Below are 20161 nucleotides of genomic sequence, written 5' to 3'. Positions count from 1 at the left end.
CCTGTGTTGAGTTGTTTTTTATATACGCCTGTCAAAGACGGGAGGTGGTCCATCCCTCTTGTCTGTTCGTCTTGCTTCATTTTTGCCTCATAACTTTTAAAAATATTTTTAGACCTATAATCATCAAACTTTGTCAGCTAATACATCTTGGTTAGAGGGTGGGTCACACTTTAAAGTTAGGCGACTGTGAGCTTTGATTAAGACCATATGGCAAATTCCTATTCGACTCTTAACTGGACAGATTTTTTGGTCTAGAATGATCAAACTTGGTCGGTTAAGTAGGTGTGTCGCACTCTAAACCAGGGTCACTGTGACAAATAATTTTAAAAGATGATATAGCTTAAACCATTCTTGGGATCATGTAGATTTGAGTCTTAGAATCGACAAACTTTGTCAATGTGTGCATCTGTAGAGAGCTTAAAATCAGGTCGTTAAACCTTTTAAAATGGTAAGTATTTGAATAAAACTTTTAATTGATTGATTGAATATTGTTTAATGTCCCTCTCGAGAATATTTCACTCATGGAGACGTCACCATTGCGGTGAAGGGCTGCAAAATTTAGGCCTATGCTCGGCGCTTTTGGCCTTTGAGCAGGGAGGGATCTTAATCGTGCCACACATGCTGTGACACAGGACTTCGATTTTTGCGATCTCATCCGAAGGACCGCCCTATTTAGTCGTCTCGTACGACAAGCAAGGGGTACTGAGGACCTATTCTAACCCGGATCCACAATCCCTACATACGTCAGAGAATATTGATGCAGTAACCCTATTCAATAATTATTAGATCAAGAATTATACATTTTTTCCCAGAAAATATAGTACGTAACAATTTATATGAATAATGAATTTTTTTCTAACATTAACGATAAATACCTCAGTATTGTACTAGAAAATTTGTAAAGACTCAACATGCGCCTTGCACAAGGGATAGAGGAATTGTCTCGTGGGAACAATTATCTAAGCCATGGTGATTCAAGGAGTTCAATTGGACATTTTGATCAGAGGCAAATTCTGTCTGTGCATTTAAGATTCGAGTTTGTCCTTTGGGAGAAATGATCTAAGCTATGGTGTTTCAGATTGATCTGTTGGACATGCAAAAATCATTTTCATAAGAACTAAATTGCATCTGTACAGTTAGATGCGCCCCCCCCCCCCCCCCCCCAAATTAATAAATAGTTTCTCGGGCCAAAAGTTTCAAATTTTGAGGAGACCGGCAGGTATTAATTTTGTCACTTGGCTGTAGCATGAGTTATCTCTCCTTTATATGCTGCCTGTAGAATGAGTTACCTTTTTTTTTTTTTTTTTTGCTCATGTACATGTTTATATAGAATAAGCAATGACGTTTTTATATAAAAACAACAACTTTACATTACTCACGATTAAGTTTATACTATTATTCTAAAAACGCACATAAATGAGTATGCATTCAATAATTCTTTGATAAAAAATATACTTAACAATTTCGATAAAACATTTTTGAAAGTTTACCACATTAAAAATTCTATAGCAAAAGAGTTGCATCATCTACCTATATGAAACGAATTATAAAAACCCTTTTCAACGGATGTGGTGGTGCCTGAGAAACTAATGATTAATGACTTTGGCCTAATGGAAGAAGGCAGTGGAAAAAATTTCTCACTCCTTTGTACAAACCAAAATAAGTAATTCATACCATACGAAAGAAATTATCTAAATATATGTAATAAAATGAAAATTATGTTTTGAAATATTTCTGTAGTTATTTGAACAATTCAAGAGAGATATATTGATAAGTCAACTACAATATGTTAGACATATTACGAGAAGTGATATTGGTTTTACCTCAGACCTTAAAGCAAAGATATTTGCGCAATCTTTGCACCAATTAAGGTGGATATGATTTTGTGTCATGCACTTTCATCCGTTTATACCGCCGCCGAGAGGTTAGAGCGTTCGCCCCGCATGCGGAAGGTCCGGGGTTCGAATCCCGGCCGCGACAGACCTAAGTTGTTAAAACAGGTAGTGACAGTTCCATCGCCAAACGCTCGGCACCGGTGTGAATGTCACGGGTCCTCGGAGATGACCTTAAAAACGGATGACCCGTGTCACAGTAGGTGTGGCACGCTAAAGAACCCTCACTGCTCAATGGCCGTAAGCGCCGAACATAGGCCTAAATTTGAAGCCCTTCACCGGTCTTGGTGACGTCTCCATATGAGTGAAAAATTCTCGAGTGAGACGTTAAGCAAGATACAATCAATCATCCGTTTATAATGAATAAACATCTGACGGGCGGATCATGTGCCGTGGCGGAGAACTCTAGTTAGTTAATGAATTGGGTACAGCAGTACGATATGACATGAATTTTGAGTCAAGTACAGTTTTCTAAAGTCACGCTATATCATGCCTTGTAATACATATCGAGATGTACTACTGTCTTCCTTTCTCATTTAGGAAAAATCCCGTGGGGATCCGGGTTAGAATACGTGTAGGTCTGCAGTACCCTTTTCTTGTCGTAAGAGGCGACTAAATCGGACGCGGTCCTTCTGACGAGACCGCAAAAAACCGAGGGCCCGTGTCACAGTAAGTGTGGCACGATAAAGATCCCTCCCTGCTCAAAGGTTGTACGCGCCGAGCATATGCCTAACTATTGCAGCTCTTCACCGGCAATGTTGACGTCTCCATATGAGTGATATATTTTCGAACAGGACGTTAAACAATTAATATACAATCAATCTTACATCTAGGTCACCCGACTGCGTATCGAAGATTGGAGGGCATATTTTTGTCTTGTCTAATTGTCTGTGTGTCCAAAATTTAACCTTGCTCATGACGTTTATGATACGAGTAAGTGATGATTCTCTCTATTTCATATGTGACTTAGCTACTAAAGTTTTTAACCATGCGACCTTTACCTAGGAGTTTTACCTACTTTTAATTAAGGCCATTTTGTCAAGGTCACAGGTAAAAGACAAGTTGAAGCCATTCTCGGAGTCATAGCTGAAGGATAGTAGACATTGATATCAATATTGTTTTTGATGAGAAAGTGTATCATGAAAAAGTGAAGATAACGAACAGTGATGAATGATTCCTATAAAGAATACAAAATAAGAGAGTTGGGCATACACAGACCCCTGGCTATAACAGAGGTGGGGTTAGGTGCATCCCCTGTCGACCGGTCTCGCCCACCATGAGCCCTATATCTTGATTAAGTAAACTAAGTAATCCGTAGTCAAAATCAGTGTGTAAAGAACTTGTAACCTAAAATTGGTATGAAACAAGACAAACAGCATTTGACCCAATGATAGGTTGACATGTATTAATAAATTGGCTTGGATTAAGGTAAATTGGCCAAGGCCCTCGAGTGAGACCGTAAAAACCGAGGCCCCGTGTCACAGCAGGCGTGAGACGAAAAAGAACCCTCCATACTCAAGGTTGTAAGCGCCGAGCATAGACCTAAATTTTGCACCCCTACACCGGTAATGGTGACGTCTCCATGTGAGTGAAAAACTTTAAACAATATACAAATAACCAACCATTGGTATTTCAGTACGATGCAAAGAATGTGATAGGCTACCCAAAAAAAATAGTTAATTGTATTCAATTATCCCCCTTGCTAGGAAGGTGAAGATAACGAACAGTGATCAATCTCATAACTCCTACAAGCAATACAAAATAGATAGTTGGGCAAACATGGACCCCATGACACACCAAAGGTGGGATCAGGTGCCTAGGAGGAGTAAGCATCCCCTGTCGACCGGTAACACCCGCCGTGAGCGCTATATCCTGATCAGGTGTGAAGTCTCGGGACAATACCGGAACCGTAGACATTTGGACGAGAGATCATTAAATCTAGGACATTGCAGGTGCGCCATGCTCAGGTTGAATGATGTAAAAAATCTTTTTATTTCTATGTGGTTGTATTATGGAGCTTTATCATGTAGAAGAAAAAATAACCCGCGCTGGAGTCACTGGAATATTTTTTGTGATGTTGTCAACATCGTCAGGGGCGGATCAAGAAAATCAAGACAATCAGGAAAGGTCATACCACTGTCACAGACCTGTAATGAATTTCATGAATGATGAAATTGTGTCCGGTTTATACACTTACTACTTGTTCAGTCCTGATTATGATGTAGACTTAAAGGTGTGCAAAAAGAATGTATCAAGGTTAAGGTATCGCACCAACTTATAGCTCTTACGGGAAGAGCAATGGACAAACCAGAAAGCTCGTCATATCTGAACAAGGATAGGATTGATTGTTTGTTTTACGTCCCGTCTAGAATTTTTCTCTCATATTGAGACGTCACCAGTTGTAGCACAGGCAGATGTATCGCTTGGGTTCGAATTTACTATTAAAGAGTACTCTTTAATAGTAAATTCAAATCCAAGCGATACAATTGCCTGTGAGCTGTAGTTGAAGTACTACATTTAGACATATGCTTTGCGCTCAGGGCCGTACCAGCGAGAATTCTTTATCGTGCCAACGCCTGTTGCGACTCGGGACCTCTCTTTTAAAGGTCATATATCCGAAAGACCCGTGATTCTCACTTCTAAAATCCGAACATTTGGCGAAGGAGCAATCACTACCCATTGGTTTGACGTGGCCATGGCACGAACGGTGCTTGAACTCATGACCTCCCGGTTTCGAAGCGAACGCTCTACCACTGAGCTACCGTGACCGATGACAAAGATTGGAAGATCTCGCTGCAAGAAATGTGGACATTCAAAAGTCTTGTCACATCTGAATAAGGATGGAAGAAAGAGAAAAGTGAGAATATTTTATTGCACTTATAATGTTTCCTCAGTCTGTGCATCTGGTACACCACTCGTCCTTGTCTGTGAAAGAAAAAAGTAATCCATGTATGGGCACCTAAACATCCCAAACAAATAAATATTTCTCTTGTTTGCCATTGAATACAATACAAGATAAAAGTTAATTCCAAAAATAGATTTCAGTTTTGAAAATACATGAGGGTATGAACTTCTCGCTTCATGCCTGCATACTTCATTAAGCGCGTTATAGCTTCATAAAACGTACGCTAGCTTGAGACGTTGTGCACAGCTCATACCTTCACCCAAAGTTTATTTCTTATATTTCATTTTTGTTGAAATTCTCAGCCGTTAAAATAGACGCACTATATTTATGTGTATTCATACGCGCATTGTTTACAGCAAGAGGAAAATGACTATCATTACAATATTAAAGATATCAAAGGCAAAAGCAGTAATAGAAATGTAAATTTTATAAATGGTTTCTGTTGGAAAGTAAATCTATCGGAACAGAACGTTAGCACCACATCACACGCATGCGCTTTATAGGTCTATGCGCATGCAGCATGTGCTATGGTTTCCCGTACCTCTCATTGTGTCTGTATTGTTGCTGTGTTTCCCGCTGTCTGCCACGTGACCACTCCACCGTTGTTTTGGATCACCCCACTCTGTATCCCACTCAGACACAGGGGAGCAGACTGTAAGAGCAGTATGTGTGATTAAATTGATTACTGGGGAACAAACTGTAAGAGCAGTACGATTACAGGGGAGCAGATTTTAACAGCAGTATGTGTGATCAATTTGATTATAACTCAGTGCGGTTTTGAAATTAATATTTTTCGCACAATTTCAAAATAGGCGGAATTACTTTTACATCCGGGTAACTTGTCATGAAATAAAACGTTACAGTTACCGTTGAATAAGAGGTAGTTCCGTCCACGGCTGTTTGCTGGCATCCCGGAGGGCACTTCACTCTAAACAAGAAAATTCAACATGAGAACAATTTCCTGTAGTGACTGTCCCCCCTACCGAGTCTAAGCAAAATTGTTATGACAATGACCTTCATATTTCACATTGACCTTTATGAATCTCAACCCTTCATCTCTCAGAAATAAAGACAAAGGTCAGTTGCTGATAGACAGAATTATTGACATACGTATGTCAGTGGCGGTCAGAGGGTATAGCATCAAGATATAGGGTTCATGCATATGGCGGGTGTGACCGGTCGACAGGGGATGCTTACTCCTCCTAGACACCTGATTCCACCCCTGGTGTGTCCAGGGATCCGTGTTTGCATTACCCTTACAGGTGCGGATCCAGAAAAAATTTTCCAGGGGGGGGGGGTTGAACCTTTCATGATAACAGTCAACTCATTTTTCTTATAAATCGTTATATTGTAAAAAAAAATTTTATCTTTGCAAATTCCAAATCCCCCCCCCCCCCTCGACCCCCCTTTAGATCCGCGCATGCCTTAATTTTGTGTTCTTTATAGGAGTTATGAGATTGATCACTGTTTGTTATCTTCACCTTTCTACTTATTCTCTCACACAGTACGTTTACACATTCCCTCCAACTTGATTGCGAGGACATGGCACAAATCTTGTTCTCTGCATGAAGTCCAAGGATTATTTTAACAGAAATATCAAATTTTCAAAGCAGAAAAAAACTCAGTTGGAGAAAAGGTCTAGTATTCGATAGAACGGTGGCGAATCACGTGACTTTTGCATGACCGATTACTCGGGAAAATGACGACAAAAGTCAACACAAGGAAAAATTCAAAAGAAAAAGTAACACCTTTATCAATAACGGATTGTCACATATAACTTATATCAACATTTGAAGGATTTTCTCAGGAACAAATCTATACTATTAAAATGGTAGTTCTACATGGGATAGAAGCAGAAAACATTGACACAGCTTTTTGTCGGTTGGAATGTTTTTGACTGAAAAAAAAAATGTCAATGTTCTCTGCTTCTATCGCACTTAGAACTACCATTTTAGCATAGTTTTCTTCCTGATAAAATGTGTTGACTTTCATCGTAATTTTTCCAGGTAATAGGTCATGCCAAAGTCACGTAATTCGCCACTGTGGATAGACGTACCCGCAAATTTTGCCGGAGCAGTCGGTGAAGGGAGCATCACAAGTCGTGGTTCCCTTGTCCTCATACACTGTAAATGTATCAGCATCAAAATTAAATAAGACTCATTCTCATACACTGTAAATGTATCAGCATCAAAATTAAATAAGACTCATTCTCAAACGCTATTTCTATAGTTTTAGGCCAAAACAATTAGAAGTTTAACAATTTTCAATTTATAATGTGAATCATGATTATTCATGAAGATTGTGGATATGCGTACAACTCCGAAGAAAGTATAATTACATGTATCTAGCTATGATTTTTAAGAGGTTGAAAATGGTTCCCAATAATGATTAATCAACCCCTAAAAATCGAGATATAACTACCATAGCCTCGAAAATGTGTTGGCTTTGTTTGTACGTGTATGCTGTTTACGTCCAGTTGGAGAATTTTGGAGTTCAAGACTGTATTAGCGAGGGTTCTTTACAGTGCAAACACCCACCGTGACACGGGACCTCCGGGTTAAAGGTCATACTCGAAAGACACGTGACTTATGTTTGTAATGCCGGGTGCTTGGCGAAGGAACAGTCGTGCAATGTCCTCGTTAGACGTCTGACGCGGCGGAAGGGTACAGAATGGAACTCGAGACTACCCTCCTACCCCCTACACCCCCCCCCCCCCCCGAAAATAGATGATTCTCTAGTAAGTGGTACCTTACCTGTGGCCGTGGAATTGTCAGATCCGTACAGATTTGACGCGACACAGGAGTAGCGGCCATAATCTGCAGGGCGATTCACGGACAGAATCAACAGAGTGTTGTCCGGAAGTAGGGCGTGGAACGAGTCGGGCTTCACTGGCGAACCGTCATGGTACCACTGAACATTCAGAGGCGCCTCCCCAGAAGCCTTGCAGGCGATGGCAAAGTTTGTGGTCAAGGCTCCCACAGGAATTAAATGGGACCCCGGTATTTCTACTTTACCAGGTTCTGAACAAAGAAATGTAATCAAGCAGCTCTACAAATTACACATGGGTGTGATTTTAAAAATTTGAAAATATGAATATTTGGATTGTTTTTTTCTCTCTTTTTTTCAAGAAGCTTTAAAAACAAAGTAGGTTAAATGTATTATATTCTGTATAACACATTATGACGTCACCTTATTCCACTTTTGCAATTCCTTCCTATTTTTATAAAAGTCTCAAATACTAATCATCATATTACTCTTTACCATGTACCACCAGCGTGACAACAGAATTGGCGGATCCAAAAGAATTGGTGGCCTTGCAGATATAAGGCCCGGCATCCCCAGCTTGGGTATTCAGCAAAACTAGGTCCCCGTTCTTGTCCTCATAAGCGTTATTCACGTTTGGCTGTTGAAGAATCGGACCACCGTTAATAATCTTGGTATTTTTGTGAAATTAATTGTTTTCGGTGAAAGGGGGTGACATGGTTAGTACATGTAGTATTTTCTGTAATCCGATTGGAAATAGCTTTAATTTAAATTTTTTTTTACTTCATCTATCATATCAATAAATGCCGTATCATTTTCGTGCCGGTTTTATTTTTGCTGACTAATCCATGAGATTGAAATTGTAGCAAAAATGGTAGATTTATAATCTCTAAATGTTAATAAAAATCAAAACTAGATTAAAATCTGTTTGAATCGGATTTCATTTTAAAAATGAAATTAACCAGGTACGCGTTTGAAGCTGTACATGTATATGGAAATATGTTGTGACTACCCACATTTTCAAAGAGCTTTCGATAGAAAAGAACGTGAGATAAGAAGACAAAGTAAAGACTCGAACCCAATATCCTCCCGGTCAGTAAAGCTAACCACTGAACCAATGATATTATATAGAATCTGATTACGAATGCTGACGTCATACTAACCGGAGCTATCCAGGTTGTGGTGGGCTTGGGGTCTCCGGTTACATCACAATGGAGTTTGAGGGTGTGTCCCACGAGGCCTGTGACGGGAGCGTGTGGTGAGATCATAGGCGGACCTAAGGGGAAAATATTGAATGAATAATAGGCGGATCTAGGATAATCGAGTTTAAACAAAATATAACGAATGAAAATAGCATTGGCGGATCAAGGTTAACACACTAATGAAAAAAAAATATTGACTGAAATATCATAGGCGGACCTGGAAAAATTGTGAGCGTTCAATTCAGTAAGCGTACATACGGTCATGATTTGTGAGCGTTCAATTCAGCAAGCGTACATACGGTCATGATTTGTGAGCGTTCAATTCAGCAAGCGTACATACGGTCGTGATTTGTGAGCGTTCAGTTCAGTAAGCGCGCTTATGGTCCTGTTCGTGAATCGGATGCTCCTTTAGAGGTGGTATGCAACATTGACTCCGTATCGATTGCTCTTTTATCCAGGTCACCTCTATTGTAGAAAATTTAATTTTGTGCCATTTCGAGAGAGTATATTACAACTCGGATAAATAAGAGGTGTGTGTGTGTGTTGATCTGTTTGTCTGTTTACAAATAAAATATTTGTCAGTCTACAATTGGATTTTCATTTATACATGTACTAGGTACTTGTTGAGCTGGACCGTCAAGTTTAAAACTCTTTCACTAACCATGATCAACGTTAACATTTTTCACCAAGGTCAATTTTATCAAAAGTAAACACGAGCCCTACGAATAGTGGCATATCATTTCTCAAAAAGCATTTTATATCGTATTCATAGAATATCAACCGCTCGCACGAAATAATTTCCAAATCTAGGTGTTAAAGGATATTTACAATTTCGTATCAGACAAAAATATCAAGAGTAAAAGAAAACAAAAAAAGATACCCCACGTGACTAGGCGTAACAAATGTAAAAGAAAGCGTAAATAAGCACCCTGTGTGACTAGGAAGGCGTGTTGTGAGACGGTCTCCAGTCCGTTGTTAGCCACACATGTGTACTCCCCTTTGTCTTTGTTTCCCACTGCGGGCAGCTCCAGCTGGGTTCCTCCCGGGATCTCGATGACGCCAGTGGTGATCTGAGTTCGGGCGCCATTTTGATCCACGTGATACCACGTCACAGTGGGTTTCGGTTCACTTTGGAATTTGCATTCAAAAACGACATTCTGACCTACTAGCATTGAGTGGTTAGATATATGGTCCACTATTCTGATGTGCTCTGTGAAAAAGAAAATTTATCCAAGTACTGCAAAAATATTTATTAATAGTTTGATGACATTTGCATTTCGCGTTTTTTCGTTTGTTTGTGTCTCTTTCCGATGATAATAGAGAGTAGAGACGTCACCAGTTATAGATGAGCTGACTAATATCTAGATCTATGCGTGGCTATCAAGACCGTTTCACTGAGGGTTTCATCATCGTGTCAGTGTCTACCGAGTTACACGTGCAAGGCATCCAGAAAGACCCATGACTTTCACTATCAAATACCGGGCGCTTGGCAAAAGAACGCATACTATCTATGTTTACGTGTGGGTTCTGAGGCGACCAAGACGGGACTTGAACACACGACCACTCGGTCACGGAAAGACACTAACCACTGGGCCACCGTGATCTGGCTTGGAGTTTTGGATGACGACCACTATGACAGCTATTCACACACATATCCATTTTGGAGCAGAAAAGGTGCAAACTTGGGTCACCCTCCCCCCCGCCCTCCTTTAAAAAAATCTGGATTCGCCCTTACACTCAATTAAGAAGAGACTTGAGGAAACTAGTGCGCTAGTATTGACTGTCACCGTAATATTAGTCATCCAACTGACAGTGTATTTTTCTCGTCACTATACCATTAACTGAAATGTGATTAATTTTCTCAGGGCGATCCACCCCATGTGATGTGTTCCTGGGAATGACGGGTTGGAAACTCCATCCTATACAAGGACTAACACTTACTATTTCCCAACTGAAACTACATAAAAATGAAGGAAATATATGTATTTTACAAAGCTCGGAAGGGGGGGGGGGGGTCCAACATATGTGTCCGAGTTTGTGTATTTGTATATCAATAAAGGAAAAAATAGAATTCAAACTTACGATAAACATTTAACTGAACGATTTTGGTGGCGTCACCCAGAGCGCTAGACCCTTTGCACGTGTAGGTCCCTCCGTCTCTGTAAGGGTCAAGGTTCACCAACGTCAGTGATTCTGCGCTAGACACGGCGGAAACTGTACCGTTAGTTGGAACTGTCACGTGAATCCACTCCCTTGTCGGTTTAGGATGACCTTGGACATCGCAATGTAACGTGACAGATGACCCCTCCAAGGCGTTAATTACTTGTGTCGTTTGATTGAAATATGGCTTTTCTGAATTGTGGAATTCAAACTTTTAAGTTTAATAATTCATGCATTTTTTTTTTGTATTTGAACAGCATTCAAAACAAACAAATAACAATATTTTACTTCTTTTTTCCATCATAAAAGTAGGATTGTGGCTCAAGATCTCTCTCTCTCTCTCTCTCTCTCTCTCTCTCTCTGTGTGTCTCTCTCTCTCTGCTCTCTCTCTCTCTCTCTCGTAACTACAACTATACCTAGACTGTCACAACACGTTGCTTTGGGTGTGACTAATGCTGTGTTTCCTGGGTCCCCTTTAGGCCCCACATCACCTTTCTCCCCTTGAAGACCCCTGAGACCCTCGGTCCCTGGGTCGCCTTTCTGCCCAGAAACCCCAGGAGGGCCCGGTGGACCTGATAATCCACTGTCACCTTTGTCACCCTTCAATATTAAGAATTATCAACCTGAGGAACGAGTACAGTAAACGTAGATTATCCGGGACACTTAAAGAATTGCACCTCGTTATCAGAGATTTTTGTTTTATTCAATAAGTATTCTTCATGGTTTTGAATGAAGTCTTGAATTTTACAAATTTTTCGCAGTAAGTAACAAAAGCACATACTTTTTTATCTTTCTTTGAAAAAAAAATCATTTTGAGATATTTAGTTGACAAATGAAATGTACGATCAATAGTTAAATTGAGACCGGCTACTAACAAATATGTTATAGGGGATTCAACAGTTTCGTTTAACATCGGCATTTCTCAAATTCTATGGTCGTTACAATGATCAAATTTGCAAGTAGGACCTGCTATTAGATCAAATGATGTCTGACGTGTTCCATAGAAATTATCAAACCTGTTTTTGACTACGGATTACTCCGTTTACCAGATCAAGATATACTTCTTGACGCACCATAGCGTTAACGCGCTTCAAATTCTCGCTCTTAAGACTCTACACGAACGAGAGTCTGGTTAGCCGAGGTCACGCAAGCCGTTTGACTCCCCACTTGTAGAACACTGCATTGACAAACGTGTAAGTGTCCTAGACTAGAGTCTGGTACGTTTATAGCCAGTAGAGGGCGCTGAACTAAAATGACGACTCTCTCGACGGTAAAATGACCGAATTTATTTAGTATACAATTATGTCACTGAAGGTCTACGATTTGTATTCGAATAATTGCCTTAAATTCTAATGTGATAATTGTGACAATTTTGAGGTTGTAAAGATGCACCAGGTTATGTCGTAACTTTTTAAAATGTTCGTTTCGGGCTTTTACAACATGAAAATCGCCTCCAAGGAGTCAAAGGATGGATAAATTCGGATATTTCACATTCCTGCAGCATAAAATGCTACATATATCTATAGCATTATGTATGCCAGTATTTGTTTGTTTTACCTAGTATGACGTCCCTTTGGTAACCTTTCATATAAAGGTATAACCAGCTGTTCCTTTTAGTGTTCTTTATCGTGCCGGTGCCTTCCGCGAAACGGAGCCTCTGTTTGATATAAGTCTCATCCGAAAGACCCGCGACTTACGCACACCAACTTTTTTGACGAATGACTAGTCACTATTTACTTTGACGTCATTTAAAAGTCGGGCACGGCTAACAGACGAACGAGCCTCGGGCCCCATCGTCAGCGCCACCACGGTCGGTTATATATGAGTTATCGGTACTCTGTCACATGATATTAAAGGTTATACGTTATGAATTTTCCCCCCGATACTCCCCTGTGTACAAAACAACAATTCCACATATCCCCTCGCAACGTTTATATTCAGTAGCGTTTACAATCCAACCCATCCGCTTTTCTATACATGTACATTGCTTTTAATTCTGTTGCGAGGGGAAAATGAATATATATCAGTGGTAACCTTTAGTCCCGGAAATCCGGCCGCTCCCTTGGCCCCTGGGATTCCTGGCGGACCATAATCTCCTCGCTCTCCTTTACCTCCCTTCAGACCCGGATCTCCTACTCGACCCTTTTCACCTTTGGTCCCTTGTAGTCCAGGAGCACCATCTTTCCCAGCAGGACCCTGGGAACCTATGTTACCTCTCTCGCCTTTCACTCCGGCCGGTCCACTCAGCCCAGGTGATCCCAACTCGCCTTTATCACCTTTGACTCCAGGAAAACCAATATTACCTGGGTCACCTTTTTGACCTTGAAAACCCGGAGAACCGACGTCACCCTTTGCCCCCTGAAATAGTTAAATGACCTCTGTGAATGTTAGTAAAGGAAATCGTTAAATGACCTCTGTGAATGTTAGTAAAGGAAATCGTTAAATGACCTCTGTGAATGTTAGTAAAGGAAATCGGACGGAAAATTCTTCCTTGAAATATCTAAAAATCAGTAATTTCATTGAAATGATATTTCAACCCCAGCCTTTTTTTGTGCATCTATTGTAGGGAACCCTTGTTATTTTAAAGAAACATTTTCAAGGAAAAGTTTAACCAGTAAGAAATGATCCACAAAACACAGAGTATGTCCTAACACTCGAAGCAAATAATTCAAGAAAATGCCTCAAGTGACGATGGTGATTAACGTATTGTAAAAATATAATTTACATAGTGTTAAAGATATGATTAACATATTGTTATAAGATATCATTGATATATTGTTAAGATATGATTAACATATTGTTAAGATATCATTGATGCAAGGTGAAGATAACGAACAGTGATCAATTTCATAACTCCTACAAGCAATACAAAATAGATAGTTGGGCAAACACGGACCCCTGGACACACCAGAGGTGGGATCAGGTGCCTAGGAGGAGTAAGCATCCCCTGTTGATATATTGTTAAGATAGGACTAACATATTGTTAAGATGCAATTAATATATTGTTAAGATATGATTAAGATATTGTTAAGATGTAATTAAAATAATGTAATTAATATATTGTAAAGATATGATTAACAAATTGCAAAGATATGATTAGCATATTTGAAAAATATGATTATCATATTGCAAAGATATGATAAGCATATTGTAAAGATATATATTTAACATATTTTAAAGATATGACTAACATATTGCATACTGCATTTTGAAACTAAATAAGGTAAATTTGAAGGTTTTCAATTTCAAAATATCATTGTACATTCCTTATTTGTTCTGTGTGTTATTGCCCCTTAATTAGAATGGCTCTATAATTCTGTTTAACCTGCTATATTGAAAATGTACACAGGCATCGAAATTGAGTTCATCATAAGCCTTTGGACTGAGAACCTGAATCCTCCCCTCATCTATCAAGGAGGAGAGACGTCTTAAACCTGGATCCACGCCTTCACTAGGAGTGGAGAGTTGGAGTCCCAGTGGGACACATGCCGTACCTTCTCACCTGGTAATCCGGAGGTACCCTTCAATCCTGGAGTTCCTGCTAGCCCTTGGTTACCTTTTTCTCCCTTAGGTCCTACAAATTCACATCATCAAAGTACTGGTAATGACATTTGAGAATATTCGCAAAAAGTAATTATGCATCTTATCTTTGCGAACCACGCCCATTATCTCCAATGACGCTTCGTTATAGTCGTGGTTGTATAATTTTTTTTTAAAAGCCCTCAACTTTATGAATATTTATATACATATATCAACCCAATTGGCGGGAAGCTCCCATAAAGTTTTGGGGATGAAAAAAAAAAAAACACTCGAAGATCATCGCGCATATTGTAGCGAAATAATCCGAGAATTGTCGATTGGGAAAAATTGACAGTCAAAATAAGTTTATTGACACAGAATTTGCAAGCGTAGCCTCTGTTGTTAAGGCGGATTTCATTTGATATATACATCTATATAGCATCTTCACTAGCCAAGGGTTTTCGGTCCACTCCGCTCCCCATAATCGGTTTATGGGGAGCGTAGTGGACCGGACACCCTTAGCTAGCGAAACTGTATACATGTATGTAGCTACATACTTGACCTGCTTCTAAAGGAGTGGCCAGTATAAAGCTTTCTGTCTATTATCATTTGTAAACAAACATTACACGTTTTACCTGTAGGTACAGAAATTAAAATATCGAAATATGTTATCTTGATTGTGATTGGTCAATAAATGATTGTGTCAATCCATAAATATTCATGAGAATGGTTTGGTTGATCATGCAGGCAGGGTTTGAGGTAGGGTAGTTAATCACTGACTCAGTACGCATGGCTATAGTCACACGTAAGCGAATTGTTATCGATAGACGTTATATTACGTGCACATTTAATCACATTAAACTTCTTATAATCGCTATTCTTAAACACAAAAATGGGTTTACCAAAACGTTCTCAATAATTTCAAAGATGCATTTTCGCAACCTCTTAAAATGCAAGCGGGATTTCAGTGACAGGAACCCCGTGGGAGTCCGGGTTAGATTGGTTGATTGATGTGTTCCGCCACACTCAACAATTTTTCAGTTATCTGGTGGCGCCCAGTTTTTATTGGTGGAAGAGAGAATCCAGATACAATGTGCCTGGGAAGAGACCACCAACCTTCCGAAAGTAAACTGGGAAACTTCCTCACTTACCGGTGTAAGCGGGATTCGAACCCGAGCCGACAGAGGTGAGAGGCCATGTGATTTGGAAAGCAATGCTCTAACCCGAGCTAGAATAGGTCCTCAGTACCCTTTGCTTGTCGTAAGAGGCGGCTAAATGGGGCGGTCCTTCGGATGAGACAGCAAAAACCGAGGTCCCGTGTCACAGTAGGTGTGGCATGATAAAGATCCCTCCCTGCCCAAAGGCCATAAGCGCCGAGCATAGGCCTAAATTTTACAGCTTTTCACTGGTCTTGGTGACGTCTCCAAGTGAGGGGAAACGTCTTGAACGGGAAGTTAAACAACATACAACCAAGTAACCAATGACAGGAAAGTGGGCGGAAGGACACATGGAGAGATATAAAACAAAATTGTTTAGAGAGTGTGAGTATGAATATACTTATTCTTAGCATACTGGCCTGGATTTCTTGAAAGAGACTTAAGTCTAAACTTGTTCAAATAAAAGAAAACTCAAACTTAAGTTTGAGATTTTTTCGAGAAATCCAGGCCTGGTCTCATGTGGACACATTAAATTTCGTAGGGGGTCAATTTTCATGAATTTCGTAGGTAATCTTATTCCACGAATTCCAAACCGCAATAAGATACACAGTCTAATGTTTCAATGTTCAGAAACCAAATCCACGAAATTACGTCCCAACGAAAACGTTAAATCTAGACAATCCACGAAAATTGGCCACCACGAATTCAAATGATTCCATGGTACCCCCAGTACATGTTGCTTGAAATGTATCCAGATATAAGAATGGCAGAAGTTAAATAAAGTGGACGAGTTCATAGCATGCATTGAGAAAAGTAGTTAGTAACGTCGATACCTGGTAAGCATATCGTGCTGTTTTGTCCACAGTACTTGTTAAAAATAGCAAGCTGAAAATGAAAGTAAGAAGACATGTAACCGTGTTGTTATCTACACCAACTCGTACTGACTTACATATACACATAAAAATCTTAGTTTAAACTGCTATTCCATCTCAACAAGCAGCATGTACGTACCTCAGAATTAGCCAGCTGTTCAAATATCTGCGCCATTTCATTTCCGGTTGTTCCAGGAGATGCTGCTTGACGTAGTTTTCGCGCCCTGTCAGAATCGTCTGCTTTCATGAATTCCGTAATTTCTCGCACGATGTGACGTATGACATCAACATCAGTTCTCTCATTTGTCTACAAGATATAGATATACCGACATTAAAAGCAGTGATTATGTCCGACATAACCAAACACTTTGGTATAGTCGTAAATGTAAGTCTGACTTCATGAAGCACTTCGAAGGATATGATGGTGTCCCGTGGGGATCCGGGTAAGAATAGGTCCTCAGTACCCCTTGTTAGCCGTAAGAGGCGATTAAATGGGTTGGTCGTTCGGATGAGACCCCAAAAACCGAGGTCCCGTGTCACAGCCGGTGTGGTACGGTAAAGATCCCTCCCTGCTCAAAGGCCGTAAGCGTCGAGCATAGGTATAAATTTTGCAGCCTTTCACCGGTAATGGTGACGTCTCTATATGAGTGAAAAATACTCGCGTGGGACGTTAAACAATATACAATCAATCAATCATTTTATACCTCCGAATAATAATGAACATGGTTAAGCTACGAATTTCAATTCTTAATATCAAATTCTACTCTTTAAATTCACATTATCCTGTTATTACATTATCCCATATCTTCAACAGCACGACGTCACAAAACTTACATGCAGATTTTTTCATTGAAAAATAAGGTATTTTTCTACACCAATCAAATTTTGTGTTACAACTGATATTAAATGATGCATGCTATTCACCTCTGTATTTCGCCTTTGTCGTGATCTGTCGACGTCATCAGCGTTTCCTTGAAACCAATCACCTCTCTGTACAAATCAACATTAATGTGATAAAGTTAGATCTGTATCTTGAACGTCCTCTGCAGAATACTTTAAATGAAATCTACATGAAACTGTATTTCTGTATCGTGTAGGAGTGACGTTGACATTTCTAGTTGACATCGAAAATCATCAAAGTTTTCGTAACATTTCGTGTGTTGATACCACGTGGACTTACTGACTCACCTCTAAATGTTGAATTCGTAGCTCGTGATAAATAGTGACACTGACGAAGGCGCTGAGATGTAGGAGTCCCACACAGAACAACACACCTATAAGCCCGGGATGTCCCCCGTCATTGAACCCCATGCTTCCGATAGGCGATATTGCATACCGTATGTGACGTTCTTATTCAACCTTCAGGCCAAAGTGTCTTATCTCCAAACGACCTGCTGTTCTGTGAGTTTGTGAAGAATGCTTGCAACGGATTTCAAATATTGATGACACGATCTGACTATTGTATGTGGGTGTAATTCAGACATGGTTGTGTTTGTATGTAATATAGGCGGGGCTGTGTTAGGTGTAATACAGGCGGGGCTGTGTTTAGGTGTAATACAGGCGGGGTTGTGTTTGTGTGTAATACAGGCGGCGTTGTGTTTGTATGTAATACAGGCGGGGTTGTGTTTGTGTGTAATACAGGCGGGGTTGTGTTTGTGTGTAATACAGGCGGGGTTGTGTTTGTGTGTAATACAGGCGGCCGGGTTGTGTTTGTGTGTAATACAGGCGGGGTTGTGTTTGTGTGTAATACAGGCGGGGTTGTGTTTGTGTGTAATACAGGCGGCCGGGTTGTGTTTGTGTGTAATACAGGCGGGGTTGTGTTTGTGTGTAATACAGGCGGGGTTGTGTTTGTGTGTAATACAGGCGGGGTTGTGTTTGTGTGTAATACAGGCGGGGTTGTGTTTGTATGTAATATAGGCGGGGTTGTGTTTGTGTGTAATACAGGAGGGGTTGTTTTTGTGTGTAATACAGGCGGGGTTGTTTTTTTGTGTGTGTGTGTAATACAGGCGGGGTTGTGTTTGTGTGTAATACAGGCGGGGTTGTGTTTGTGTGTAATACAGGCGGCCGGGTTGTGTTTGTGTGTAATACAGGCGGGGTTGTGTTTGTGTGTAATACAGGCGGGGTTGTGTTTGTGTGTAATACAGGCGGGGTTGTGTTTGTATGTAATACAGGCGGGGTTGTTTGTGTGTAATACAGGAGGGGTTGTTTTTGTGTGTAATACAGGCGGGGTTGTTTTTTTGTGTGTGTGTAATACAGGCGGCCGGGTTGTGTTTGTGTGTAATACAGGCGGGGTTGTGTTTGTGTGTAATACAGGCAGGGTTGTGTTTGTGTGTAATACAGGCGGGGTTGTGTTTGTGTGTAATACAGGCGGGGTTGTGTTTGTGTGTAATACAGGCGGGGTTGTGTTTGTGTGTAATGCAGGCGGGGTTGTGTTTGTGTGTAATACAGGCGGGGTTGTGTTTGTGTGTAATACAGGCGGGGTTGTGTTTGTATGTAATACAGGCGGGGTTGTGTTTGTGTGTAATACAGGCGGGGTTGTGTTTGTATGTAATACAGGCGGGGTTGTGTTTGTGTGTAATACAGGCGGCCGGGTTGTGTTTGTATGTAATGCAGGCGGAGTTGTGTTTGTGTGTAATACAGGCGGGGTTGTGTTTGTATGTAATACAGGCGGGGTTGTGTTTGTGTGTAATACAGGCGGGGTTGTGTTTGTGTGTAATACAGGCGGGGTTGTGTTTGTGTGTAATACAGACGGGGTTGTTTTTGTGTGTAATACAGGCAGCCGGGTTGTGTTTGTATGTAATACAGGCAGGGTTGTGTTTGTGTGTAATACAGGCGGCCGGGTTGTTTTTGTGTGTAATACAGGCGGGGTTGTGTTTGTGTGTAATACAGGCGGGGTTGTGTTTGTGTGTAATACAGGCGGGGCTGTGTTTGTGTGTAATACAGGCGGCCGGGTTGTGTTTGTGTGTAATACAGGCAGGGTTGTGTTTGTGTGTAATACAGGCGGGGTTGTGTTTGTGTGTAATACAGGCGGGGTTGTGTTTGTGTGTAATACATGCCGGGTTGTGTTTGTGTGTAATACAGGCGGCCGGGTTGTGTTTGTATGTAATACAGGCGGGGTTGTGTTTGTGTGTAGTACAGGCGGAGTTGTGTTTGTGTGTATTACGGGCGGGGTTGTGTTTGTATGTAATACAGGCGGGGTTGTGTTTGTGTGTAATACAGGCGGGGTTGTGTTTGTATGTAATACAGGCGGGGTTGTGTTTGTGTGTAATACAGGCGGGGTTGTGTTTGTGTGTAATACAGGCGGGGTTGTGTTTGTGTGTAATACAGGCGGGGTTGTGTTTGTGTGTAATACAGGCGGGGTTGTGTTTGTGTGTAATACAGGCGGGGTTGTGTTTGTGTGTAATACAGGCGGCCGGGTTGTGTTTGTGTGTAATACAGGCAGGGTTGTTTTTGTGTGTAATACAGGCGGGGTTGTTTTTTGTGTGTGTAATACAGGCGGGGTTGTGTTTGTGTGTGTGTAATACAGGCGGGGTTGTGTTTGTGTGTAATACAGCCAGGGCTGTGTTTGTGTGTAATACAGGCGGGGTTGTTTTTTGTGTGTGTAATACAGGCGGGGTTGTGTTTGTGTGTAATACAGGCGGGGTTGTGTTTGTGTGTAATACATGCCGGGTTGTGTTTGTGTGTAATACAG

The 20161-nt window shown here is 40.7% G+C and overlaps 1 protein-coding gene across 1 annotated transcript; it reads right to left on the bottom strand.

Annotated features, from left to right (window-relative positions):
• Positions 1–4745: 4745 nt before the first annotated feature.
• On the bottom strand, positions 4746–17848 carry LOC125662737 (hemicentin-2-like). The gene is made up of 16 exons (XM_048895066.2): positions 17659–17848; positions 17395–17460; positions 16610–16777; positions 16432–16483; positions 14417–14496; positions 12957–13280; positions 11339–11522; positions 10845–11114; positions 9691–9972; positions 8724–8836; positions 8059–8200; positions 7551–7817; positions 6854–6920; positions 5665–5725; positions 5339–5449; positions 4746–4817 (listed from the first exon to the last, which is right to left on the bottom strand). The coding sequence occupies exons 1-15, from the start codon at positions 17779–17781 to the stop codon at positions 5342–5344; spliced, it is 2307 nt and encodes a 768-aa protein (XP_048751023.2). The 5' UTR covers positions 17782–17848; the 3' UTR covers positions 4746–4817; positions 5339–5341.
• Positions 17849–20161: the final 2313 nt, after the last annotated feature.

This window comes from Ostrea edulis, chromosome 8, assembly GCF_947568905.1.
Source record: "Ostrea edulis chromosome 8, xbOstEdul1.1, whole genome shotgun sequence".
Taxonomy (NCBI): domain Eukaryota; kingdom Metazoa; phylum Mollusca; class Bivalvia; order Ostreida; family Ostreidae; genus Ostrea; species Ostrea edulis.
The sequence above is the reverse complement of the archived record's forward strand: the minus strand, read 5'-3'. Positions and strand labels throughout refer to the sequence as shown.

Bases quoted from the DNA above. Each gene is read 5' to 3' on its own strand.
- LOC125662737 (XM_048895066.2), bottom strand. From the start codon at position 17,781: ATGGGGTTCAATGACGGGGGACATCCCGGGCTTATAGGTGTGTTGTTC. The intron at 16,778-17,394 runs GTGAATAGCATG...TATATCTTGTAG, and splicing joins GACAAAGGCGAAATACAGAG to ACAAATGAGAGAACTGATGT. The intron at 13,281-14,416 runs GTACGGCATGTG...TAACTATTTCAG, and splicing joins CCGGATTACCAGGTGAGAAG to GGGGCAAAGGGTGACGTCGG.